Here is a 27,809-nt window from a genome sequence, read left to right on the forward strand (position 1 = left end):
GTCATTTCACATCATTATTATTGTTACCCAGATAAGATTTCAGTCAGAGGTATTTTTCCCATAATCTCAGCCCTTGCAAGTCAATGTGCGTACTTCACAAAGTCCTTCATCTTAAAGGGTTGCTTCACCCAAAATATTTATTTCCTCACTTATGTCGAATAGCCATGCAGATAGTTTGGGATTTCCAGACACTCTGCCCTGGAAAACCCAAATACCTTACTGTTGGCAGTTTTCAATGGAACTGTTCCCTGATGAAGAAATGGTCCCAAAGAAAAGTGTCAACAGTGTGTCCTGTGGATTATCTAGATTAATAAGGACAATCTTTTTAGAAAGACATTTATTAATTTGGCAAACGTTCTTGTCCAAAGTGACGTAAAAATGAGGTGATCAAGGAGAAGCCTTTGAGAATAAATTCCTGAATAAGAAAGGTTGCAGTTTCCTTTATTAAAAGTTGCACTATTCATTATTTTTATATAAACAATGGGTCAATTGACTGTGTGTAATTTGATGTAATGCATTTTATCCTCTTTTAGCTCATTGTTTTGGTTTTTTGGTCGACAACTGTACTTTTTTAGATCAGTCTCAGCGCTCTCCTCAGCAGCTGTTTTCAGTTACAAAGCTCTGATAAACCCAGTGTACAATACCTGCCCAGCACCGAACAGCAGTCAGACAAAGTTACGTGCTAGCTTCTGAACATTTTGGAGCATTTAGCAGCTAAAGAGCCAGATATTTTTGTCAGGAGTTGGTGGAGACCAAAACACAGATAAAGGGAGCGTGAATATTGGACTTTGCCAGGTGTCACACAGTGCAATAAATGCTAAAGTTGTCCTGTGTGTGATGGTTGTGTAACTATGAAATTACTATTTGCTAACATATATGCCATGTCAATTTCATAAGGCAATAAAACACATGTAGTTTTTAGCTTTTTGTGGAGTTCTTTTCATTTTTCAACGCTGTGAGCTCCATAAATTAAATCTATTCAATTTGATTGCATTGTGGTGGCATCTAAAATCTCATAGACAGTGCTACCATAATCACCATTAGTCCTGAGCACTGTGGTCCAGAATTCACTGCAATTCCTTTTGAATGCATTGTCATGTAAAAATAGCTCAAAATTTGGGCAGATAAAAACAAAACTTTCTGCATGACTAGATACCACTAGAAGTAAGAGAGATCTTTTTTTAATCATATGGGTGGACTGACTTCCTTTTGATTATATTAGTAACTACAACTTAGCTAAGAGCTGCAGGATATTCAGTATCTGCAAAATGTGTCTGAGACAGAGGCTCCTCTGAATATAGCAGACTGTTTCCATGAGATTTCGAGCTGGTGGTGCAGGGTTAGAGAATAAGAGAAGTTCTCATTAACCATAGGATCATTTTTTGTCCCTCAGTACTGCAGCCAAACCGAGGCAATGAATTGAATTCATTGTTAGCTTCTCAATGTAAGTCAGTCTGTCTCTACCCCTCCTCCCCCAAGACTCATTTATGGCATGTGGGATTATTTTTCTTTTTTCCCCTGTTTTTTTAATAACCAAAACAAGGAAAGACAAATGAGGTGATTGTGGCATATTTTTCGTGCTGCGGTCAGGGTGCCTCCAAGCCAAACATTTCACAAGTAAATCTTCTAGTTATGCAACGAATGCCCATTAAATGCATGACTACGGGCAAAAATCAATATGGCATGAGGGAAAAGTTGGTGAGCTTCGGAATAACTTTTGTTACATTTTTTTGGACTGTACGCTGCCAAGAAGAACAGAATACAGACTTCTGTGTGTGTGTGTGTGTGTGTGTGTGTGTGGACGTGGGTGGGTGAGTGCATGTGTCTACTCTTTATGTCCACTTGTCTGCGTGCTCATGTGTGGCGCATATGATTGAGAGCCTAAAAAGACTGAGATAGAGTGAACCTGAGGGTGTGTGTGTGCGTGTGTGGGAGGTGTTTGCCTTGCACAATGTTCATTCATGTGATAATTGTTGGCGTGAGCCCCGCTCCCCTCTGGTTTTGTGCGATTTGACCACGATGAACTGTGGGTCTGTCAGATAAAAGGCCACATGCTGGGACTCCTGTTAAAACATTGTCTCCGAAATCAGCAGCTCTCTAATCCACAGCTCAGGCCGATCCGCAGCCTTTATCGTCTCCAGACACGTAGCGCAAACACAGATCACATTCGTTTTACAGGAGGGATTGAAGGAAAGGGGAGGGGCGGAGGTGAGACGAGGGTTGGAGGGAGGTTGGGGAGGGGGGGGGGCTCTACTTGTGCCTGACAATCATAGCAAGGATTACAAGAATTTGATTTCGAGTGTCTCAGAGGAGCCACTGGAGTGACCTGCTGAGAGGCAGTACCAAACCAAAATGTGCTTCTAGAAATCCAGTTACTTTTAGGAGCAGAATGGAAGACATTGAAACGAACCAGTGTAATTAAAACAGGAAACAAAAGCCAGGATTATCATAATTAACACTAATCAGCTGACTGGAAGAGAATCACAGAGTGGTTGAGTCACGCTGAGGGAACAATGACAACAGACGTGGAAATGATAATGACTTAAGCGGTAGTCCCAGCATTCAATGCCCAATAATTGCTCAAACATGTTGGACTGCCATCGTACATTATATTGTTGAAACACACAGAGTGAAATCAAAGCCAGGAGAGTGTTACGCTGATATCAGTTGTCCGAAAAGTCGTACACACAGTATGTTGTATCTACACAAAGCATCAGAGCTGTCTTAAAGATCTATGACCACTGGAAATACAATGGTCAATTTATGCATCTATTGCAATCCACTGGGGTGTTTTACTTAACATGATCGTGCATGAGCAGCTGGTTCTCTGCAGAAAAAAATGGAGAACAGTAAGCATGAAAAAAGCAAGATCATTGTCCTGCATGCACTGACATGATCTGTGCTGCAGTGTGCAAAGATATCAACACTGCTTTGGTTAGCGGCTTGTAACGCTGTAGTATGATATGAATGAGTGCATATCAAATGGTAGATATCAGACTGATGACTTGATATCTCAGGGGACCATTTGATTTAGTCATGGCGCACGTCTTCAACTGCATGTGACAACCAGAACTGAGGCGCTTAAAGGGTTTGTTCACTCAAATTACAAAAAAATATTATTATCCCTAGCTGTGTCCAGCCATGTAGACAGTTTTGGTTTAATTTGGTCAGATTTTGACCTCGTTCTCTGAGAGTTAAGCCTTCAAAAGAGAGTTTGCTGCTGTATTTTTTAAAGATTGTATATACCACAAACTGAATTCCACTTACCTCCATTGTATCAGCACAGAAGCTGAAGTCTCAGAGTTGGACATTGCTAAACCTGGGCTAATAAAACAAAGTCCATCGACCAGGCAAGATGCTGCTAGATAAGAGAGAATTACATCAATAATGTAAGAGGTCTCTTCAAAAGAATTTTAGCTAGATTAATTTTTCAAGTTCAGGTCTCAGATCAGAGAAACTTTGTTGCAACTTCAGGAGAAAAGTTTATAGATATGAACACAATGATGACTCAAATCCTCCTGCAGGGCCAGAAACTCATTAGACATGTCATGTTTTCCTTGTTCACGTGAGCTCTCATGAGCAATGATCAGCTGATTCCAGTAAATGCCCCACCCCCCCATCCCATCACATACCTATTTTTTTCCATCCCATTTGCTCTCCACTCTGCCACGTAGTGAAAAGAGAATAATGGGAGCCTTGATGTTTACCTGTGCCATCTATCTCTGTCTCTTTCTAATCTAATGCTTGCACACACAATGGACTCGATTGCAGGCTGCTGCACGAGGCTCTGCATGGCCTCCCCATAGGTTTGAAGTGGACGGCGTACTTCTGCCACACTGGCCGGGCTACGCTGCACCTTCAAATGTTAATGGCTCATTCACAGCCATTAATGCGCACAAGCTGCATCAGCATGTCTGCCTGCTGCTTTCTATCTTCAAGTCTTCCCACTTATGTGGTAATATAGAGGAGATGGCCATAGGCAGCCATTGATAATGAGGCTGTTTGTTCCCTCTGGCCTTTTGTAGTGGAAATAAGGGAAGATTTCCACACCAGACAAAGTGAAGGCCTTTTACTCTTTTTTTTCTCCTGACAGCAAAATGAAATGATTGAAATACAAATGAGAGATAATCAATGTCAACCCATTTTTTGCAGCTGTTGTCAAGAAAGAGTCATCCACTGTTGAGCAAAAGCTCAATCTCCGTTTGTTTTATATGTTTCATGTTGTACATCCTTCACAAGAGCAAGCGTTTCTGGATGTGTGTATGATTGTGTTCAGAAGGTTACACCAATATAAGGAGCCAATACTGGATTTTGTTTAAAAAACTGGTGTCTGTCATCGCTGTCCATCTCCAATCTCATGGCCCAGTGCTTCAGATTTTCAGGCCCAAAAGTCCAGTATCGGCTTTGAAAAGCTATATTGGTCTAACCTTCCACATTCATTCTTTATGTCTGTCCCAGTCCTGTAACTCCATGTTGATATGTTTGTCATCACCCAGAGGAGGAGAAACCCGTGGTGAATAACATCACCATCACCGACGTGTCATGGGACAGCTTCACCCTGTCCTGGTCTTCTGAGGACGAGGCGTTTGAGGCCTTTCTGATCGAGGTTACCGACGCAGAGACGGGCACTGAGTGGCAAAACCACACGGTGGCCGCCGATGCGCGCAGCCTCGCCATCTCTGGCCTCATGCCCAGCACCTGGTACAGGGCCAATCTGTACGGGATGTACAGGGGGGCCTTCTTAGACCCCGTGTTTGCAGACACTATCACAGGTATCAACGCCGTCAACGCTGGGGCCTCGCTCTTTCCTTTGCTTCCTTCTTCTTCTGCTGCACACTGTGAATTAACCAGTGTTCATCTGTGTGGACTTTCCAAATGACAGTTACTTGCAGCTGTGGTGTTTCTCTGGTGTGTTCAGCACTGTCTTTAAGTGTTAAATTGACTATGATGGGTGTTATTGAAGCACTTGTTCATGTTTGTTTTGCACTGTCAGACTTTAATTAGCACTGTCAGTTTTTCCATTCACCTCAAAAAATGTCAGTCCTAATAAGTTTGGAAAAAATCTGCCACTTTCATCGGCTTCAACAGAAGTTCAATTAATTTAAGAATATTCTAGAAAAAAGTGATCCTGCAAAAGTGGAAACACAATAATTGGAGGCGAAATGATTAAACAAGTGTAGCATTTCTTATATGTGATCACAAAGACCTTAATATGAATATCTTTGAGACTGAAACCTTCTTAATACTGGACCTGTACAGATGAGGATAGCTTTTTTCATTCATCTTTATTAACATATTTTAAGGCAACAACTCAGCTTCCATATTCTGAGCACAAACTCTTTACCTTCAGCGTTGGAAGTACATTTCAAAAAGAGGTATATAAAGACAATCTACCTATCAGCCACTGTGGTGGAGGTTATTCTTCACGGGGTAAACAAACGTCTCCTTGCCATTCAGGCGGTGTGCACAATCCAAATCCCCAAACAACACCCCCTCATCAGCCATCCATCATGCACGTATCCCTGCCTTTGATGCAGGGATTGTGAAATGGGCTAACACTCACGCCGCATCACCCACACAAAAACCCATTCAATTTATATCAGCCCAGCCACAGAGCTGTGTTTGATCCACCTTTAAGCTGTCAGTCTGCCTGTTGGTACGAGTCCAGCCTGAAACAGCACCTGGTCTGTTATGTGAACAAGCAAAAAACACATAAAAAAAAGGTCAGTGGACTGTTTAACTGGGGCACAACAGGTGCGCTGGTTTACCCACCCACTACACCAATCACAGTCATTATCAGTGATTAACATGCTGTGAATTGCACTACGTGCCTAATAAGTGGGCTGTAAACAGTGAAACCTAAATCTGCTAATGACGCCTTGTAATGGTGCCAGAGCACCTTTTCAAATAAAGCATAACCACAACAAAATACCTTTTGAGGACTAACATCCATACCATGTAAAAACATTTTGTCTAGACTACAGGGTCAAAAATAACCAGTTTCGGGTTGGTTGACAATTTTTTTTATGTCAGCATTATCATTCAGCATTTTACTGATGAGGATCAGTCAAGTGAAAGAAAGATGGGTGGACTGACAGAGGGAAAAAAAAAACCCTGAGGCGCTTTTGTCACTTTGTGTGAGGCCTCTCGTCTGTATGCATCCCCAGTTCCCCCAAGCCTGGACCGTTCTTCATTCTCATGCTGCCACTGCCCCTGGGCTCTGGTGCTAGGGTGCCAGGGGCTTCTGGGGCCACGCAGAATATGGCAGGCGCTCAACAAGGCCTATTGTCTGCATGCTAATGACTGGTGAAACCATCTTAACATTTTTCATTAGCATCACTTAATCCATAAAACATTCCAAGTTGTGAATGCAGGCGCTGACTAATTTGATTATGTTATGCACGGTGGTCATCGTCAGCTGGGTGGAGGAGGACGTCGCAGGGAAAATAAAGTCCTCCACTGAAAAGGGAGTGAGGAAACTTTGATTAACCGAGAGAGTGTTTTATACAACAAATGATTGATGGAACCACAAAGAGATGTGGACAGCGCCCAGAACAAGCTCGACTCAGTTGTGATTCATATCACCACTAGCTGCTCGTGTAAAGTTATCAGATGAGACTGGAACCAGCGCTGGGCTTCTGCTTGCAGACCCCCTTTTCAGCAGGTTAGCTGGCGCCGCTGCATACCTCCTGCAATAACAGGCTCCCTTTTGTGAGCAGGGATTGTATTCCCTCAGGTCTTGGGGGGTGTGGAGGGATATGGGGTAGAAGGGTAAAAGTGGTGGTGGTTAGAGGGTGAAATCAGTAGTGAGCTAGCACATGTTAGCTGATGGATGTGGCCCTCCCTCTCTTCCACTGACCAGTTAAAGCTGCCCGGCGGCTAATGAAGAGTGACAGCTCCCTGGGATTTGTCTGCTCTGCTTCTCATTTCCACTGCTTCTTCTCACAACAAATGCCTCATGCGTTTTTCCTCACAATAAAAAAAGGGTTTCAGGCTGGTTCAAGGACCCCTGAGACCCTCACATTTGGTGTAGTGTTTTAATGAGCACTGGCGCTAGGCTTTATTGTAGGCTTTTCTGAGCCCACTTATATCTGCTTCTATCCAGGCAGCTCTAAAAGCTCTGTCCGGTCCATGTATCCATCTGTGCTGCGACCGGAAGTTTCTCCGGCTAATTAGCTGCAGCGGACTCATCCTCTGGAGAAACAGAGCTTTTTCTCCAGCAGCTGTAGACTCCTGCTGTCTCTCAGCCTATCTTCCTATCACTGCCATTATTAGCTGCTGCTAATGACTGCTTAACTACCAGCTTTTACAGCCCCACATGCACACACTTCCATCTGTATGCACATGCAGTCGTTAATATCTGCACTGTACTGTATTTGAGCACTATTTTGAGAGAGGCAGCTGTTGTTTGACAAGCTTTTTTTCCTTTTAAATCTGTAGGAGTTGTGTAAAAATGAGTTAGGATCACATTGACCTGTCATTTCAAAAACCAAAATGATCAAATTCTGACAAATTCAAACTAACGTGTACTTAGTCTAATTAACACATATGTAGCTTGTTGTAAAATTTTTAGGAGAATTACACTAAAACTGTTTAGTTTTTAGTTGCTATGCCTAGCTAACATTACTTAGCTAGTTGCATTTTTACAAGGTTTTTACGAAGACAGCCTCCTTATTCTAAGATTTTTCCATCTGTGATGTTGTATCCAAAAAGCTTCCTCTCAATACTGACAGGATGGCTTGGTATCTTTTTCATTATTCCATCAGTATAGCTCACTAGTTTTCACTATTTTTGCGTTAGCAGAGAGAATGACTATAGCTTAATTTATTGATAGGACAACAGTGCATGCAGTGGGTCTGACAAAAGAAAGCCTCTGCTAAAGTACAAAACAGTAGTTTGAATTTTGAATAAAAGTGATTGGTCATTGGTCAGATTAATGCATTCTCTCGCTAAAATCATTGACTAATTACTAACCACAGTGGCTGTGATAGGTCTGTTAAGTACGCCTACAAAGAATGCAAATGGATAGTTTTTCACCCCTGTTGCCTGAAGTTCATTTCTTTCTTCTCTGTTTTTCACTACATTGAGGAAAAACTCTTCTCTTTCTGCTCTGCAATCTCAGGCCCTTTGTTTGTTGACTGCTGGGTTTCCATATAACCAATGCTGGCATTTGAACATAGACTGATACACTCTCTTTCGCTGCCATGTTCTTCAAATGTCAAAGCACTCTTAAGTTTCACAGAGGAGGAAAACTGACTTTCCCCTGTCACTCAGAGGCCGAACCAGAGGTGCAGGCTCTCCTAGTCTCCGACATCACCCCTGAGAGCTTTAGGCTGGCCTGGGAGGCTGAAGAGGACGCCTTCGACACGTTCGTCATAATGGTCAGCCAGGCTGAGGGCCCAGGCCAATCACAAGAGCTGGTGCTGGGTGGCGAGGAGCGAAGCACAGCAATGACAGATCTCACTGAGGACACGGAGTACAAAATTGAAATCTTTGGGCTCATTTTGGGAAGACGCTCCAAGTCTGTAATGGAGGGGGTGAGAACAGGTATATGGTGAAAGGATGGAGATGGGAAATCAGATCTGGAATTCGGGACTTGTCTTGTCAGCATAGTCGGTGTTGTCAGTTTTGTCCTTTATGGTAACAGCATGAAAACGTGGTCATTAATACCTGCGTTCTAACATTTGTCTTGTATATCACAGATGTTTTTGTCTATTAACCTGATCACAAAGTGTCATGGCATTCACAAGGCACTCGACGCTGCAATTTGACAAATTGAAAAAGGTTTTCTGTAGAAAATAATTAATTTTAACAATAATGATTTTTCGATCAGGACCAGCTTTGGTTGCGTTGTGTGCCTTGTGTTGCAGCTGTGTGTTGGGGTGTTCAGTGTCTATCTGTTAATGCTCCTGAGTGGTTCCAGCAGATAGCGGCAGCGTGCCATTCATCATCAACCAAAGTCTACAGCAGCATCCAACAACACACACTCCGGGTTCAAACGGACCACATGGTGGCTTACAGGCTGCTTCTCTCAACGCGTCAGACTGCTGCTCAATCAGAATGATATATGGGTTCACTGATATCAGCCTTCTATTAAAAACAGGTCTTGGCCAGTCTGATGCGTTAGTATTGAAGTATCATCCCAGTTTTAATGAAAAATCTTATATTCCATCCCTAAAAGCTTTTGGATGGTTTTCCACTTTTTAATGAATATTCTTGTTGGTGAAAAAAAAATAAATAAAGAAGCTGAATATTGACACAAAATTAGCATATTAACATAGCTGCTTCAACCTGAAAGTATCAGAAAGGGCCTTTAGAAATCAGCCAACCTCCACTCAGGACATTTACTCAGCCTCTTTACTCTGTTGCTTTCGTAGTGTCGTCTCCGTCCGGTTGTCCCACCAAATGTTTTCTTTGACTGGCTGGCCCCATGTGTCAGTGTCTCTCTTTGTAAAGGGAACAGGGGGGCAGTTGTCTGTCACATAGAACGGGTGTGTATGGCTGTGTCCCCTGTCCTCCCTGGGGGTAAGGCTTTACTCTTGGGTTGCGTGGCGCATGTTTCACTTTTGTATCTCCATGAAATGGGGGCAAGTTAATCTCCTCAGGTCTGTCACGCAAGATACTGTGGCTGGCTGTTGCTGGAAAGGGTCTCTCCGTGAGCCCGAGCCTCCCCAGGTCCCCTTTGTCTGTCTGCCTTGCTCTCTATTACACACACTCTCTCTTTCGCTCTGTTCTAAAACGAGTGCCTTTCAGTGGTGGATCTGACCTGGATACAATAACAGAATTTGTGTGTGTCTTTTCTTGTCTGCTACTTAATGATGTGGGATAGAGAAGTTTGCTAATGCAGAGAAAATGTTGATTCAGTCCATTTGCTGATGTTCAGTGACACACATACTGTTCTGTTTTCCAGTCCTCACCAGTCTAAGAAAGCAGAGCACATATTGACTAAATCTTCTGTTTTTTGTCCCTACGTGCGGTTTCTGTCTTCTTTGTGCCAGACCTGGGATCACCCAAGGGCATTCGCTTCTCTGATGTCACCGACACATCTGCCACCGTTCACTGGGTGGTTCCAAGAGCTCGGGTGGACAGCTACCGGGTCACTTATGTGCCCGCTCATGGAGGTCAGTGTCATTATGTTGGGACTGTATTCTGATCTGGCCATGTGCTGTGTGTCATATCACTCGATTCAAGAAAGTTCCCCAAAGTTGATCTAAACTGGAGGAAAAACCCAAAACAAACATTTTTAACCCTTTGGATTAAACAAGCTCAGGGCTCCAGGTTTCCATCCATGCTATTAAGAAAATGAAATTTTAAGATCCAGTGCGTAGATTTCTCCCAGTGAACAAATTTTTCCTGTGTGACCGATTTGAAACTAACATTGCTATATATTCCAGATTATTTATGACATTATAGGCAATATGAAAATTCTCACTGCTCTATCACTGCACTATCACTGCTGCACCATCGACGAGTGAAATCCTCTATGATGCTGATCCAATGATAGACTGATTCTGCCCCCTAGTGACTTGTTATAGTTACCTCTATTTATTGCAGCACTGAGAGGTAGTTGTCAGTTTGAAATTGTATCTTTTGTTGTATAATAGTCTTTTTATGTATTTGCATTTAAAAAACAAAACAAAAACAGCTCTCTACAGAAAATTCCTATAGTGTAATGAAAATTAATTGGATTTCTATAATTAAATATGATTGCTGTATACACTGATCAGCCATAACATTAAAACCACCTGCCTACTATTGTGTAGCTCCCCCTTGTGCCACCAAAACAGCTCTGACCCGTCGATGCATGGACTCCAAAAGACCTCTGAAGGGGTCCTCTGGTATCTGGCGGCGAGAAGTTAGCAGCAGATCCTTTAAGTCCTGTGAGTTGGGGGCCTCCAGGGATCCGAACTCGATCAGATTGAGATCTGGGGAGTTTGGAGGCCAAGGCAACACCTTGAACTCTTTGTCACGTTCCTTAAACCATTCTTGAACAATTTTTGCATGGTGGCAGGGTGCATTATGAAAGAGGCCACTGCCATCAGGGAATACTGTTGCCATGAAGGGGTGTACTTGGTCTGTAACAATGTTTAGCCCCAAACGCAGCAAGCTACAATGCACTGTGTGTTCTGACACCTGTCTGTCATAGAGCCAGCATTAACTTTTTCAGCTATTTGTGCTACAGTAGCTCTTCTGTGGGATCAGACCAGATGGGCTAGCCTTCACTTCCCATGTGCATCAGTGAGCCTCGGGTGCCCGAATTTGCCCCTTGTCAAAGTCGTTCAGATCCTCACACTTGCCCATTTTTCCTGCTTCCAACACATCAACTCAAAAGACTGTTCACTTGTCACCTAATGTATCCCGCCCCTTGACAGGTGCCATTTTAATGAGATAATCAATGTTATTCACTTCGCCTGTCAGTGGTTTTAATGTTTTGACTGATCGGTGCATATTTCTATAGCATGTGATTTATATCATCAGGTTAATAGTGAAACAAAAACCACTTCAGCCAAACTTCTGATATCTCAAGTTTGTTCATCCAAATGTTATGCGTTGTTTGGACTCAGGAAACGCTAAGACTCTGACCGTGGACGGCTCTGAGTCTCAGACTGTGCTGTCCAACCTGACGCCCGGGGTCACCTACGAGGTCACTGTTGTTGCTCTCAAGGGTCAAAGGGAGAGTGAGCCTGGGTCTGACAGCGTCACCACAGGTAAGACACATATGGGACGACAACTAGAATGCACACACAAACATAATCGTTATCTTAAACTAGATAGAAAGATGTATATTCTGTCTGGATTCTTCGGTTTTGTGGTACAGCAATAATTTGCCTGTGTGTGTGTTACAGCTCTGGATAAACCCCGCGGTCTGACTGCAGTCAACATCACAGACACTGAAGCTCTGTTGCTCTGGCAGCCCGCCATCGCTACTGTTGATGGCTACGTCATCACCTACAGTGCAGACTCAGGTATGTAGTGTATACACCAGGTAATATATATAAACCCACAACATACAATACATATGTTAAAAAACAATTATTTAAATGTTTTTACTGCTTTTAAATGAATGTGGATTACTTTTTAGTGCAAAGAATTGGTTGAAATGTTAAAAAAATTGTGTTTTCTCTAGTGGTAATAATAGAGTTAGAAAACATGACCAGCAAATATTCAGCATTTAATAAAAGAAGAGCTGCTTGTATGTGTCTCACAGTGGCTCCAGTGATGGAGCGTGTGTCAGGAAACGTGGTGGAGTTTGAGATGGGCTCTCTGACGCCAGCCACACACTACACCGTGAAGGTCTACGCTGTGAGAGACTTGGCCAAGAGCGCAGCCACTACAACTGAGTTTACCACCGGTGAGCTTTCGACTCATGGCACTGACCAAAGTCTTTGTTTTCAATCGCTGCCTACAAGTTGATCTGTTTGTTTCCAGAAACCTGAATTGATAGCTTCACTAGTTGAAATACAATTGAAGTCTAATAAACTTGTAATACAGTGGATGAACTAGATGAAGACTTCCAGATATCTAGCTGCTGACAGCTGTTGTGTGTTCAGATGTGGATGCCCCTCAGGACCTGGCAGCCAGTAACATCCAGACGGAGACCAGCATGCTGACCTGGAGGCCGCCTCGCGCTGACATCACCGGGTACATCCTCAGCTTTGAGTCTGCAGATGGCACTGTCCGGGTGAGTGGACACCAGGACTCAGGCAGATACTGAAGTAGACACATTGACTGAGAAATATCAGATTTTTAATTTTACCTGTAATCTACAGTACATCAACACAATTAATTGCTGTAACTGGTGGTTTGACTTGTTTCCTCCCTCAGGAGGTGGTCCTGAGTCCCACTGCTGTCTCCTATAACATGGCTCAGCTCAGCGCCTCCACAGAGTACTCAGTCAAGCTGCAGGCCATCGCTGGTCCCAAGAGAAGCAGAGTCATCACCACTGTCTTCACCACCAGTGAGTGGATTAATACACGTGGCAGGTTGCACCCCTGGTGGGCTGTTGGAAGATATCTCGAAAAGTATCAAATAGAATTCAGTAGGGGAATTTTACAACTAATTTATATTCATAACTCCTTAACTAAGTAAACTCTGACAGTGGCTCTGTCATTGTGCAGCAGAGAAGTGGCATTTTCCTGAGTTTGGTATTTCCACAAAACTCTAAGTCTCAGCTTGGAGTAAAGATCCATATTAGCAGTTTATGTATTTTTTGTGTACTGGTACAAAACTTGAAGTCTGTCTTGTCCACTTTATTCCATTGCATCATGTGTTTTGTGTGTGTTTGTGTGTGTAGCTGGTGTTCTGTACAAACACCCCAAGGACTGCTCCCAGGCTCTGCTGAATGGCGACACCTCGTCAGGCTTGTACACCATCTATCTGGGTGGAGATGAGAGCCAGCCCCTCCAGGTCTACTGCGACATGAGCACAGACGGAGGTGGATGGATCGTAAGTCACTGGTTTATCTGGACATATATTATACGGGACAGAGTCTTTGGCTTCTATGGGAATATAATTGTCCTTTGCAAACCCTTTTATAAAAGTGGTGATTGTTATACCTTTTCACATCGTACTAATTTGCAGTGGGAATGTCTGGGGCTCGACAGAATCTCATATCATTTATCTGTTGCTGCTTTTTTGTTTGCAGATTTTCCTCAGACGCCAGAGTGGAAGACTGGAGTTCTTCCGCAACTGGAAGAATTACACTGCTGGCTTCGGGGACATGAATGATGAATTCTGGCTGGGTAATTTCCAATAAACATGAAACATGATATAGTATTCATTAGATCTTTGAGAGGATGTGCCTTCGTATGTTTGTGGTGCCGAACCAAAGTCACATAGTTCCAATGTCCCAAAGGTAAAAAGGTGGCACACACAGATCTTCAGGACAAAGTTAACCAATCTCAATTTCACCAATTGAATCTTGTTGACATGGACAGAATATATTGGTAAAATTGAGATTAGTCAACTTTGTCCTGAAGACACAACACAACACAAGACAAGACACAACACAGTATTCCACAGAATATTAAGATGTCATCATACATCAATATGCTTAGTGAGTAATTAAGGTAATTTATACACAATTGGATAGCATCCAGTTTTCAGTGTAATGCATTGTTGCATATTGTGTGATCACCCATCAAACATTATTATTATATATTTATATTAAATAGTGTCAAATCTTATAAGAATCTCATCTTGTCAAAGCCGTCACCATCAGCATTTTTGTCCTCTAACATCTTCCTGGTTGGTGCTCTGCAAGCTGAATAATCTCATCTCTCACTCAGGTCTGTCCAACCTGCATAAGATCACAGCTGGAGGTCAATATGAGCTGCGAGTCGACCTGAGAGATAAGGGAGAAACAGCCTACGCTCAGTACGACAAGTTCTCCGTTTCTGAACCTCGGACACGCTACAAGGTCCACGTAGGAGGATACAGTGGAACAGCAGGTAAAGTTGACTCTGTAGCCCGCAGCCACACATATACACTGAGGTCAACACACCTGGAAGGATAAAGCCGGAGTTATTCTACGTATTTCTTACTGTCAACAAACCCCATCAAAAGACCAAATCCAGTCTTTCAGTATTTTCTTAAACTACCACGTTACTTACTTAACTCTCCTCCTTTTGTGTCTTTGTAGGTGACTCTATGACCTACCACCATGGTCGTCCATTCTCCACTTATGACCACGACAATGACATCGCTGTCACCAACTGTGCCCTGTCCTATAAGGGCGCCTTCTGGTATAAAAACTGCCACCGTGTCAACCTCATGGGACGATATGGCGATAACAGTCACAGCAAGGTACTGTACTGAATTTTTATGAGAATGAAGAGTGATTCTTAAATTAAGGTCTTTGAGGGGCCTCTGGGGATCCCTAGCAGGGTTCATTGAGTCCTTGGGGGGATTTTGAGTTCCTGAGAGGGTGTTTGAGAATTGCTAAACAGGGTTCAACTGAGTTTGATGGGGTCTTAGGGGCAACTAACAGGCTTACAATGGTCCTTGATGAGGCTCTTGAGTCCTTGAGAGGATTCTGAGGGGAAGTTCACGGGTTTCTAGGAGTCCTTGAGGGTATTCCTATCCTGGTTCCTGTGTCTTAGGAATGCTAACTTTGTCATTTTCCTACATAACTAGCTACCTAGCTAGCAACAATTGTGAAATATAGCTACAGAAAATGGCAACAAGCATGTATGAGATGAACGCAACTATACAGGTGCACACCCTGTAGAATGTGGCTGTTGTTGGTGTAGTTGTGAGACAGATTTTTCCTTTTGATGAGGTTTAATAACGTGCTTTGGTGTGTTGGCTTCATATTTGTAGTTGTGTGTGTGTGTGTGTGTGCAATTAGCTAGCCACTAGTTTTTTAACTGCACTCATGCATTTTAGACAGACTGAAGTATCTTCCCTTCAAAAAGATCTTTGGTTGACGACAGCAGCTGCAGAGAGCACACAATAACAGCCAAATGTTATTTTGGTCTGTCATCAAGTTACTCACAGGATTAATGTTCATTAGTGACAGCTGATATGATATAACCTGCTGGCTGCAACGTTTGTCTTTTTGACCAACAAAGGCGATGGCCAGCCCCAACTAAAAATGCTGCTAGATGAATGTTTTGTAGGCTACAATGATCTTTGCTAATTAGGAATGTGTATTCGGATTTTATCGATACTCTTATTGATACTCCTTATCGGTCCAGTACTTTAGCAATACACTTATGGGTGTTACAGAGTAAGTTTAGAGAAGGATTACAACTTATTTAAACTTTCAATAGAACACTGACTTTACAGACTTGATATCTCCCCAAAAACAAATCTAAAATCTCAATAAAATAAAAATAATATTTCGGACATCAAAACACTGGTTGAAGTAAAATAGTGAAGAACACTGAAATCAGTCACAATCACTCATTCATACTGTCCTGTAATCCTTCCCCTACTACTGAAATTCTGCCAACAGAAGCTATCATTTCAGCCAGAGAGTCTATAAGATTGTTTTAGCTTGTTCATAACAACTTGCTGTTAGTGTAACAAGCACACTAAAACATACCAGTGTAGGTAAAAGACTGTGGGCAAAGCAGTTTCAAATATATTTATTATATAAGTATATTTTTTCTACAAGTTTCTGCTTGTTCAACAGACGTTTTTGCATCTTTTTACTTGCAAGGTTTTATTGCTCATATGGTAACAAGAGTTGTCATCATCTTGAGTAAAATATTATGTCACTTCACCTGTGGACACTCACAAACTAGTTTATGCTCATATGCGCAGCAAAATGTTTGTAAAGAAGAGCAGCGCTGCAACAACAGGCTGAGGTGGACAAAACAAAACAAAGGTTTATCTTTGCCCATACCGATTGGCCCTGATATTGATCCTTAGGTTTGGGTTGGGACATCTCTACATTATATGTGACTTGACTATTTACAGTACGTCTCTTTTGACTGACTAACATCATCTGTCTACATCCTCTACTCCAGGGCGTGAACTGGTTCCACTGGAAAGGCCACGAGCACTCAATCGAGTTTGCCGAGATGAAGATTCGACCATCCAACTTCAGAAACCTGGAAGGAAGGAGGAAACGATCATAAACGCTCCACCGCCACCAACAACAACAACTCTGCTACTATTCTGTCTGGACTCCCCATAAACCATCTGGACTCCCACAACCCCACCCACCCTCCCACCCTGCAGCGACCAAAGCCACTGCCAAGAGCCCTGCTGTCTCCGCGCAGACCAACACACCATCTTTCCTCCCATTTGCTCACAGATCAGCCTCCACTCCCTGCCCCCCTCTCTCCTGTGATGCGGTTGTGGAAATGCTGCTAGTGCGGAAATTGAAGTGCATGTTACAAACTGGACTTAAACCAAGCCCACACAGATTCTACTCACGCACCAAAGAGAGCAAAAACAACTCCATCACACCTGATTATGATCCTGATCTCTTGTCTTGCAGCATTTGTGGAGAGGCGTGTGTGCAGCTTGGGCATTATGTTGTGTACAGTAATTAATACAATTCCCTATTTCACACCCAAGCCACGTTTAGTTTTGGGGTTTCACAGAAAGGACAGGCTATTTATAGTACAATGTGGTCTTATTTAGGGCCTAAAAACCAACAATACAGTGATAATCCAACTGGATTATCATAGAAATCCTATTCCCTGTACAGTACTGTACATGTATACATCTGATTGAAAGATTTGAAAAGGGATATTTCTCAGATGGCACTGCTCAGATGTCAGATATCTCCATCTAACTTGCCATTTGTTTGTCTTTGTGCAACTTAACTCGTCTCAGTGTCACTTTATCCTCCCCGGGTTCCCTCATCTCCCTCAACACAAGCCAACATCTGAAGTGATAGAGATGGAAATGAAAAGAGAAAAAAAAAATCCTATGGAAAAGTATTTTTACCCACCACATCCCATGTCCATGTGGATGGCAGTGTTTTCCATTCATTATGTGAGCCCCTGAAGGCATCATGCTACAGCCACAGTATTGTGTTTTAAAAAGCTAAAAGAACAGAGAAAAGAAAAGCTGATGTGTTTTCATTTGTTTTGTTTGTTCGATGAATCCGAGGCAGGACCTATTATTCAGTATATAATGAAATGCGGTGATTACATTTTCTTTCTTTCTTTTTTTGCAAAATGTGAATACAGTACATACAGTATATGTGGAACAAGAGAATGTTATGTGTTGTTGACACAAAAGATGTTGATGCTCAGAACATAAAAAAGGCCAACTCCATATGAATTCCAGTGGACATAGTAAGGTCACTATGATTATGTTGATGAAACTAGTGTTTGGACAGGCCAAAATTAGAGAGCTAGTAACTGTTTTCAACCCCACCCAATCCCAACCCTCCCCGTCCCCTGCTCTGGCAGGATACTAAACCACTGACCCTCTAGAGAATGCCTGTTTAAATTAAGTTTGTTTTTATTGTTTTGATTGTTTATAACTGGGTGAACAACAGGTGTTTCTCTGTAAACTGTATTACAATAAAACAGTTTGTTTAAAAGGAAGATGTTCAGGTGTCTTATTTTTTGATACACAAAAAACCGGACAAATAAAAACTTAACTTACAAGCTTTTTCCAGAGCTTTCAACCACATCTTATGGTCTTCCTCAGCTCAGTTGACTCTTCAAGTCACAAGGAATCAGCACCTGCTTAGACGTTGAAGTGTTGGGTTGTGTCAGTGGGTCCCTGTTGATGTGGATGGAACTTGTTAGCACAATATAAACCAAAATATTTATACACTCAAAAATATATGTGTGTATATACATGTGTATGTATGTGTTTTCCTTCTTGTTCCTACAGTTGGATATTTGAGCTTCACTGTGCAGTTTCTCTGTGTTCACAAATAATTTGGAAGGCAATCCTGGTCCAACGTTCAACTTACATTCAGTGAGTGTGTGATGTGGAAACGTGAAGCCTCCAGTGAACAAACACTGAGAATGGACTTTACAGTGAAGTAAAAGACATCTTCTGTGAAGCAGTTAAACTTCTGACATGAAATATCTGTGCATATTCATAGATTTTGGAATTTGGAATTTTGGGAGAAGATGTAATTTTAAGGATTTTAATAGATCTTTTTTGTGAAAAAACCATATCAGACACAATTATTATTCAAAATACAGTATTTTATATACATCTTAAAACATGTCTGGAGGGGATCTTTAAAAAAAAAAAAATATATATATATATATATACATATACTTAAAAATAGATTTAAGCACAGGGCCACAGGATCAGGTAATAATAGTGCAGGTATGTTAGTGGTGCATACATTGATTAATACATAACATTAATAACAAACTTGCAACTCCCCCCCAAAAAACAATTTGACATGCAGTGAATATGGGGCTTCCGGGGCCTCTGAGTATCTTGACACTAGTATTGATAATACTTTGGCCTACTTTAGCATTAACACTTCTCTTCACAAACATATTTATTGAGATATTTCTGTTGAATCCAAATTGCATCCATATGTACATTTACTTGATTCACAGTTTTCAGTAAATTGACTACTGAATACAATGAAGTCAACATGACTGGAGGACATACTGTAGACATTCAACAATAAAAAGTGATTTAAAAGAGTAATAGAATGACTTCTTTAATTGCCTTCATAGTATATCTTTGGACATTGGACAGAGCCCTTTCTCCATTTGTTCTTGCTACTCTTACAGCTCCTGTTATTGTATCTATTCCTCCATGGATATATTTTCCTTCTTGCCTGTACCTGGCTTTCCTTAAAGCCGCTAAAGAGCCAGATATTCCCCTCAGGAAATGGTAGAGAGCAAAAACAGAGCTAAAAGAGAGAGATTATTGGACTTAGATTCACCAGGTGGACAGAAACACGACTCCACATGAATGATAATGTTGCTCCGTAACTGCTGGATGTGGAAATAAGCAACTGTTTCAACATGTCAACTTAAAAGCTGATGAGGTCATGTTGTGTTCACTACATGTATCTGCTGCCATCAAGTGGCCAAAAATCAGAATGCAGGTTTTTATATTTTATTTTAAATAGTTTTTATGCTTTCAAGTATTGTCTCATTTAACCTTAAATTCCTTTAAATCTGATTTGACTGTATACAACCTTTTGGTATATTTCAAGACAGAAAAATGTTATTTGTTAACAGACATTCAGCAATAACACAATAACAATAACAACAGCTGTGCTTGGCTATCAACACACACACACTTATTCCACTCAAATTGAACATGTTATAACGATACTAATGATTAATATTGTTATTATTTTATTCTTATTATTTAATTATGATATCACCACAAAATCAATCATTAAAAAAGGTCATTGTAATTATATCTAATGACTTTTTTTGCAGGGGAATAATAATCTGACGGGCACGCCTTCTATTATAAACATGTACAGTACAATCCCCCAATCACAGTGAAGCCTCTGATAGCAGTGCACACGCCGGCAGACCTGCCCCTCGCTCGGTCGGCAGTCTCCGGCATGAATCCACGGTCTTCGGCAGGCTGATTTATATTTCCTGGTTCGCCCTGCTGGGAGTGGCCGCTGCTGCTGCTCTGCGATAAGAAAACAACGTGACAACGTGACTTCCTGGATTTCTTGGTTTCATTTCGGACTTAAACCAGGACTGAACAGGAGACTCTGAGGCAATGAGGATAACTTTCTCCTGGAGGTTAGTGAAGTTACTCGCCGTTTCTGCTGTGCTTGTCCTGTCTGCTCAGGTCTTAGTAAGTAGAGTAACATTTAGTAAACACCGCCCAAAGCCGAGTCCCCTCCCTGACGAGGAGTACAGGGTCCTGTCCCCTGAAACCTACAAGTATATTCTCAATCAGCCTGCAGTATGCAAAGACAGAAGCCCCTTCCTGGTTTTTATGGTCCCGGTTGCCCCTCCGGAGGCTGCAGCGAGGGAGGCCATCAGGAAAACATGGGGTGCTCCAGCTCAGGACACTCTAACTCTGTTCTATGTGGGTCTCCCTGAGGGGGGGCAAGTATCAAACATCCAGGAGAAGCTGGAGGAGGAGAGTAGGAAACACGCAGACATCATCCAGATGAACTTTGTGGACAGTTACAAGAATCTGACAATCAAAACCATGATGATGATGAACTGGCTGGCGACCCACTGCCCCAATGCCTCATACACCATGAAGGTGGATGCTGACATTTTTGTGAACGTCTTCTACCTCATCAGGCGGCTGAGTAGCTCCCCTCAGCAGGGCTACATCACAGGATCAGTGATCAGCGATGGAAAACCCAGGAGGGACAGCAACAGCAAATGGCAAATAACAGAGGAGCTGTACCCTGAGGACAGCTTCCCTCCGTATGTGTCAGGAGCTGGGTATGTCTTCTCCACAGACCTGGCCGCCAGAATCTCCTGGGCATCCAGGTTTGTCCGGATGATCCCTCTTGAGGATGTCTACGTGGGGTTGTGTCTGAACGTGCTCGGCGTCCGGCCGGTGTACTCCAGAAGTCTGCTGACCCTGAGGAACCTGTTCGAAATCCAAAACCTGAAGTATGACAGGTGCACTTTTGCCAAACTGGTCCTTGTTAACGGATTTAATCCGTCACAACTGCTGCATGCTTGGCAGGACTTCTCACAAGGCCATACTAGCTGCTATATACTACAGCACTAAGTGCTTCACAGTTAGGACAGGCATGAGAGCCTGAAACAAGGTTGGAAAAAATAAAAAAGGACACTTTTGTAAAGGAACAAAGCCATTAGAGACTCAGCCATCGGTGTGGAAGTATAGCTGTTCAGGTTAAAGGGTGATTGGTAATTATGGAGAGATGTACTCAAGGGTTGGACAGGAAATTAGATCTGATCAATATCAGGGAACTTAACAAATGGGTCACTTTAAAGAGTTCATTAATTGCTTAGTTAATCGACAAAAAAAAGTTTGATAATCGATAAATTCTTAAGTAGCTAAAATCTCTTCAAATAAAACTATAAGAAAAGGTAACATCACTCAAATTAAACTGCTCACAAATTGTAGACTACCTGTTTCATGGAACTGTGAGTATATCTGCTGGTTTAAGTTATTCCACAAGCAGAAATCCTCCTCAAATGTGAGAAAATGCTGCTGTCGTCTCTTTAATATCATAAATTGAATATTTTTCAGTTTTGGACAGTTGGTGGAATAAAACAAGGAATTTGAAGTTGTCACCTTACGCTCTTTGGAAATAGACCAAACAATTAACTAAAAAGACAATTGTCACATTAATCAATAATAAAATGAGGGCTTCAACTATCCATTATTCTCATTATTGATTAATTTGCTGATTATTTTGTTGGTGACGTCTTCAGATGTCTTGCAAATCAAAGAAAAAAAGCTTATTGTTACATTTGAGAAGCTGAAACGAGAGAATATTTGGATTTTTTGCTTGAAAAATGACTTGAACGATTAGTCGTTTGACTACTCAGTTAATCAATTATTGATTTCATCTCTGTTTTAATGTCAGGAAACGTGACTATTGGGTCACTTTAAAGAGATGTAAAAGAATGTATTAAGACAATTATTGGATTCATCGATTAGTCAAAGTGAAGGTGCTTCAACCTCTTTATCCAAAGTGCTGGACAAGTGCATTGAAAGGAAACCTGTTGAAGGTCTGTACCAAAGGTGTTTAATTAATATAATATATTATCAGGATTTGCAGTTTACACCAAAGACTATTTAAAAATAGGTCAATTTTACTGCCATTGTACTTAATCTTCAGTCAGTGCCTGCTGGGTTAGGGCTCCACATGTACTGTTAAGTATAGTACATGGATCCGCATTACCCAGCAAAATATTATGTAAAAAATAAAGATGAAAAAAATAGACGTAGTATGTTACACTTGCTGCGTCATGATGTAAAAAGCTTTGCATAATGACTTTATAAAGAACCTGCAGCTTATTTGTCAGGTTACTGTGCCTATTTATGGATGTATCTCATGACGGTGTGTCTGTTTATTTACGTCTGTGTTGTAGTTGCAACTCATAACCAGCTGGTGGCAGTATGCACCAGCTGACAGCAAATATAGTTCACACTTCATAGTGCAAACCATAGACTGATACTGCTGGTGCTGGTGATGTATCTATATGTAAGCAATTCTGTTTTCATAAAAACATAACTTTTTTTTTTTCTTATACTTTGTTTTCATGTAAGTTTCACATTGATGACACCAAAATGCCTCTTAGATTTTTACCTCATCTCTGGATATTAAAGCTATATTTTTACTGCATATTGGTGAGAAAATATATTTGTGTTTGTCAGTGAGTTTATTCCTCACAATTTTCCAGTGCAATTCTGTGAAATTTTGCCATTACTATTTGATTATTGCTGTTATTGTTTTGCTGTCACTACTTCTGCTAACTTGGTATCACTTGAGAATTTTTAGTGTACCATGCTGAACTGTTTCCGTCCTGAAAAAATAAAATAAAACAAAATTCTTGGGCAAACATTAAACACATGGATTTTTTTCCCCATGAGATTGATTCATTTTTTTTAAAGATTCAAATAATAAAGATCATAAAATAGAGAAAAATACAAAGATGTTTTCTTTTCAAATAAGAACAATGTAAAGAGAAAATGGTAAATCGGTAAAATTAGGTAAAAGAAAATAGAAAAACAAGGAGTGAAAGCAAAGTATTGACAGTGCAGTATGTATAGATATAAAACATGGAGCACTATGGGACATTACAATGCAAAAATGACAACATGGACATTTAAAGGATAAAAATGTATATATAAGTATAAATCGTCTTCTTTTATAACAGTGTGGCATGAGATTGAGGATGCATGTTGCATATTAAATCAACAGATTGGATGATGGCGAGCTGGAGAGAGCAGAAGGTAATAGCATTAGTTGCTGTGTAATGACTGGCCTGCTGGATGATGACTGCAGCAGAGCCAGTGAGTGGGCACAGAAATAGACGGCTGATGCTTCATGATTCACCAGTGTGGCCGAGCGTCAGCAGATAGCGACCTGCAACACCTGCAGCAGCCTTACAGCTCTGCAGAAACCAAACCACAGCTGGGGTTTTTCTTCTTCTGGTTTGGTGTTACCTAAACTGATCACTGCGTCTTAATCACAGGGGAGGAGAAGCCTGATAGTGTTTTATCATAAATCAGATCAAACCCTTTCAGGAAACACAACACACCCTCCTGCGGTCATGTCAATATTCCTCAGTTCTTGGGCAATGAGGCTGTGAACAAGTGGAGTTTCTAAATTCACTGTGAATACATTTTAAGTGCCAAATGTTTCCTTTAAAAATAGATTTTTAGCCCTTGTGTCAAACTGTGCACACTACAATGACCAAAGTGTTAAAACAGGGTGAAATGTTCTGCTTCTTTTACTTTAAAGCAGCATTAACTGGTGTTATAGCTAACGTGTTAGCAAACAGTCGTGTATTTTTATATCCAGCAGACACAGGATGACATTAGCATTCATTTTTAGTTGTGTCTCTATCCATCTTACCAATATAAGGTCAATATCACTTTCCTTTTAGCTCTGTCTTGGTCTCCACCAACTCCCGAGAAAAATATCCGACTCTTTAGCTGCTAAATGCTCCGCTATGTTCACAAGCTAGCTACTAGTTTTGTCTGTCAGCTGTCTGGTGCTCCCAAAGTAGTGTGAGGCAGGTTTATCTGTTTTTTTTATAACTGTCCCTTGACTTGAAGCAAAGTTGATGAGAGTGATGAGACTCAACCAAAGCTGTAAATTTGCAGGTTGTAAAACCAAAACAATGAACTGAAAGATGCTAAAATGCTCTGTAGAGCTAAGAGGAAGTGCACTGTTGGGTGATAATACTACAAGTGATGACTTTCTCATTACGCACAGTCATTTGATCCATTGTTTATATATATATATATATATATATAATACAGATTAGTGCAGCTTTAATGGCTGCTGGCAAATAACAAAATTGTGTTTTATTGTCACCATGTGGCAAAAAGAGGAGCTGGATGAATAGAGCCTTTTCACAAACATAACAGATGATTTACTTTAGAGATATCCATTGTATCAGTATACTGTTATGATATAACACTAGACAACAGCAAGGATTTTAGTTATTCTGATATTGTGATATTGTGATATATTTGGTCTCTTTGTGGTCAAGTCAAAGTGCACAACTTGGTTACCAAAGTTCGTAAGTTTAGGTATGAGTAATCATATCATCTGGTCATCTGCTCTCATGTAACTAGAGGTCCTAAGACCAGAAGCATCTGGAAAAAAATCTCATCAAAAACAGAATAATTACACCTTTATTGCTGTTTGATAAATTTGACAAAACAAAAATCTAACACATTCCTAACTGAACTGACTCATGAGCTACAGAGTATGTAGAGAGTCTATGGCAGTAAAGAGACTTCTCTGATGCTACTGAACTGACCTACACCGGCGCCATGACAACCCTATTGTTGTCTTTTTGTAGTTTGTATCTGGACATAATTTATGCACAGCCAGTTCTCCACCGCTGTGTATTAATCAGAAGAGTCCAGCAGAAGTGAATGAGATGCACAGCAGTTTTTCTTCTACTATGGAGCCTTAATGCGACTTACTGATCACATTGTTTACATGAAGAGTAATACATATGATATTTAAAGAGCACTCCAATGATTAAGTATTACACTTTCATAAAGTTTGAGGTCTCCTAAAAAAAGAAAGGTCAAAATGGAAGCAGCAGAGGCTGAGATATCCTAACTGTGTCGTACCTGTGGGGCAAGCAAAGATGCTGATCCCACATTTCCCATAATGCAACTCAACTTTTTAACTCCATACCTTCCGTTTGTAACGTAGGCTTTTTTTGAAAATAAAATGTTGTCTTCAAACTCAAGCCGACATTACGTGTAGTTCTTCTTAAAGAATAAATGGTTTTGGTGGACATCTGCAAACTAATTGACCATAATGGTTTAAATGCTGTTTCAGAAACCTTTTTTCACTATAAGCTTCAAAGGAAACTCGAAATACTTTTAAGTTTGTGGGATGAAAATGAACAAATGTGGGTTAACAACTGACTTCTGAAGTCAGCCTGTAGAAACAGATTTCATCAGGGTTTGTTTGGGGCACCAACAACATTTATATGACACAATGTTGCATTATGCACTGCAGGGCTCACGGTGTGTGCTTTGCAGGAATAGACAAAAGCCACGTCAGGGTCATTGAGTTTACATTTTACTCTAATGTTTCCAGGGCTGTCCTTAAATAATGATATGCATGCAATCTACTGTATGTTAGCATGCAATGTACAAAATATGTTCAAATCTAAACTTTTGAAACTGACTGCACAGGAGTTCTCACAAGGCCTTAAATTAGCATGTACTGTTGTGTTCCTCTTCCCATTTCACCATGTAAAGCTCCGCTCCATTCTCCATACAGTGTCCATTCTGTCTGTTATTTGTGTGCCTTCTGTTCCAGTCTATTCATTTCCCACACTGACTGAGTGGGAGTTTGTGCTCTGGGCCAGAGCTCCCCATTGTTCAAAACACTCCCACCTCTGCGCTGTGCTTTATCGAGATACTTCTGATCAACACACACAGCTTTCAGAATACATTTCATGTTGTCATTATAAGTCATTATATACAAATGTTTTGACTCAGTGCTCTTATTGTGAAGCGGTGGTCCCCAAAGTGGGGCTGGGGGCAAGAGAGGGTTGGGAATCAAGTGGTTCAAAAATAACTGTGTACAAACAGATAACATCATAAAACATCTGTTATAAATAAATAAAAATATATACATATATTTATACACAAATAAAAACAAAACAGCCCTGTGTGAAAATCTCTCCGGCTGCCTGCTGCTCAGCTCCGGCCAGCCTCCTCTCATCGTGGGTGGAGTCACATCCACCGACGTGCTGGTGAAGCTGGTTCCTAAGACAACCCATAAAAACATGCATTTGCAATAGCGAGGCTTGTTTCACCACATCAACAGTGAGGTGGGCTGCAGGAGGCTCATTGCACCGCCTGAACGCTGCAACAGACGCGTTAACTGTGTGGGCAAAAGTGTTGAAACCACTGGTACTTCCTGCACAGACAACTTACTGGAACGGATCTATGATGAATAATATTTCATCGACAATATAAACCTGATCTGCCCTTTTTTACTGCAAACGGCGCCGGGACAGAATCCATGTGAGTAAACCACAGTCTTGCTCATTGTTGTCACTATGTTGGTGGAAAGTTTAAAAACTACAACTGCTTCATAGAAAATGATTGACAGATATTATATACGTATGTTTAGTGATATTACTGCACATATGGTAAATAAGGCTCAGCAGAGTCAGTACAAACTCACGGTTGACGACAAATATTGTAGTGTTACTGTGCAGCTGTGCAGTGGTTCCCAACCTAGGGATCGGGACTCCCAAAGGCGTCGCAAGATAATTCTGAGGGGTCCCAGCTGATTACAGGGATAAGAACAGCAGAAAAAGAATATATTTCATAGCAGACGATCCAGATCTCCAGGGGCTCAATTACTTTGTGGTAATTCAATTAATTATTAGAGCTGCAACGATTAGTCGATAAATCGATAAGTCGATCGACAGAAAATTAATTGATAATCGATTAATCATTTTGAGTAATTTTTAAGAAAAATCCAAATTCTATGAGTCCAGTTTCTCAGATATGAATATTTTCTAAATATCTTTGGGTTGTGGACTATTGAGGTTGCATCCTGGACTTTGGGAAACTGACATTTTATAGGCCAAACGTCAGATTGACAGATTAATCGATAATGAAAATAATTGTTAATTATAATAATTGTTATTGCAGTTCTATTGATTTCTTTTTGTTTTAAAGCTTTTTGGCATCTCTCTAATCATCTTTGTTTTCATGGCCTGTTACTTCCTTGTTTTAGTAGATTCTCGCCACTGTCATCAACCTGATTTCCAGCCACAGCCAGGAGTCTTATAAACCCCGTGCACATAGTGGATCATTCAGCAGCTAAAGATCGGGAAAACGATTTTTCTCAGTAGTTTATAAGAGAGAGAACATTGGACTTATATTTGTGGAGTGGTCAGAAACACGATGTGAAATGCATGATAACGTTACTCCACATCTGCTGGATATGTAAATAAGCAACTGTTCGCTATGTCAGTATCTCTATTATCTACGATACTAGAGCTTGTTGCACTGCCACCAAGTGGCCAAGAAAAATACATGAATGCATGTTAAAACAAATTTGTGTTTAATTAGTTGACAAATAGGAGACACAGGACACAGCGTAGGTATTCCAGCGTAGAAACACTCGTCAGTTTCTGAAAACTATGATCAAAATTAATTGCGGGAACATGTGGAGGGACTGTGTCAAAAAATGTTTAAAATCCCTCCAACGAAACTAT

General features: G+C 41.1%; 3 protein-coding genes and 1 long non-coding RNA gene across 5 annotated transcripts in view; 3 read left to right on the forward strand and 1 right to left on the reverse strand.

The window, feature by feature from the left end:
- Positions 1–17,969, forward strand: part of tncb (tenascin Cb) — a 46,447-nt gene extending 28,478 nt beyond the window's left edge. Inside the window, exons 11-23 of the mRNA XM_042420169.1 lie at positions 4,497–4,772; positions 8,275–8,547; positions 9,999–10,121; positions 11,565–11,708; positions 11,847–11,966; positions 12,209–12,352; positions 12,552–12,682; positions 12,826–12,958; positions 13,295–13,446; positions 13,646–13,742; positions 14,289–14,450; positions 14,642–14,805; positions 16,476–17,969. Coding sequence (XP_042276103.1) covers positions 4,497–4,772; positions 8,275–8,547; positions 9,999–10,121; positions 11,565–11,708; positions 11,847–11,966; positions 12,209–12,352; positions 12,552–12,682; positions 12,826–12,958; positions 13,295–13,446; positions 13,646–13,742; positions 14,289–14,450; positions 14,642–14,805; positions 16,476–16,586 — 2,030 coding nt within the window. The 3' untranslated portion in view covers positions 16,587–17,969. The remainder of the gene's footprint in view (positions 1–4,496; positions 4,773–8,274; positions 8,548–9,998; positions 10,122–11,564; positions 11,709–11,846; positions 11,967–12,208; positions 12,353–12,551; positions 12,683–12,825; positions 12,959–13,294; positions 13,447–13,645; positions 13,743–14,288; positions 14,451–14,641; positions 14,806–16,475) is intronic.
- LOC121903303 lies at positions 16,471–19,325 on the reverse strand. Its single transcript, XR_006098015.1, has 3 exons — positions 19,235–19,325; positions 18,076–18,195; positions 16,471–16,559 (listed from the first exon to the last, which is right to left on the reverse strand). It is a non-coding gene; the product is annotated as an uncharacterized LOC121903303 (long non-coding RNA).
- Positions 19,326–19,950: 625 nt separating this feature from the next.
- b3galt8 (beta-1,3-galactosyltransferase 8) lies at positions 19,951–21,740 on the forward strand. The gene has a single exon (XM_042420185.1). It carries the CDS (start codon positions 20,143–20,145, stop codon positions 21,121–21,123), a length of 981 nt encoding a protein of 326 aa, XP_042276119.1. The 5' UTR covers positions 19,951–20,142; the 3' UTR covers positions 21,124–21,740.
- A 4,605-nt stretch (positions 21,741–26,345) lies between these two features.
- Positions 26,346–27,809, forward strand: part of zgc:162952 (PKc_LIMK_like_unk domain-containing protein) — a 28,459-nt gene continuing 26,995 nt past the window's right edge. For both annotated transcript variants that reach the window (XM_042420182.1, XM_042420183.1), the window contains exon 1: positions 26,346–26,601. The gene's annotated coding sequence lies outside the window, so the exon portion shown is untranslated. The remainder of the gene's footprint in view (positions 26,602–27,809) is intronic.

The sequence above is a fragment of the Thunnus maccoyii genome, chromosome 9, assembly GCF_910596095.1.
Source record: "Thunnus maccoyii chromosome 9, fThuMac1.1, whole genome shotgun sequence".
NCBI lineage: Eukaryota > Metazoa > Chordata > Actinopteri > Scombriformes > Scombridae > Thunnus > Thunnus maccoyii.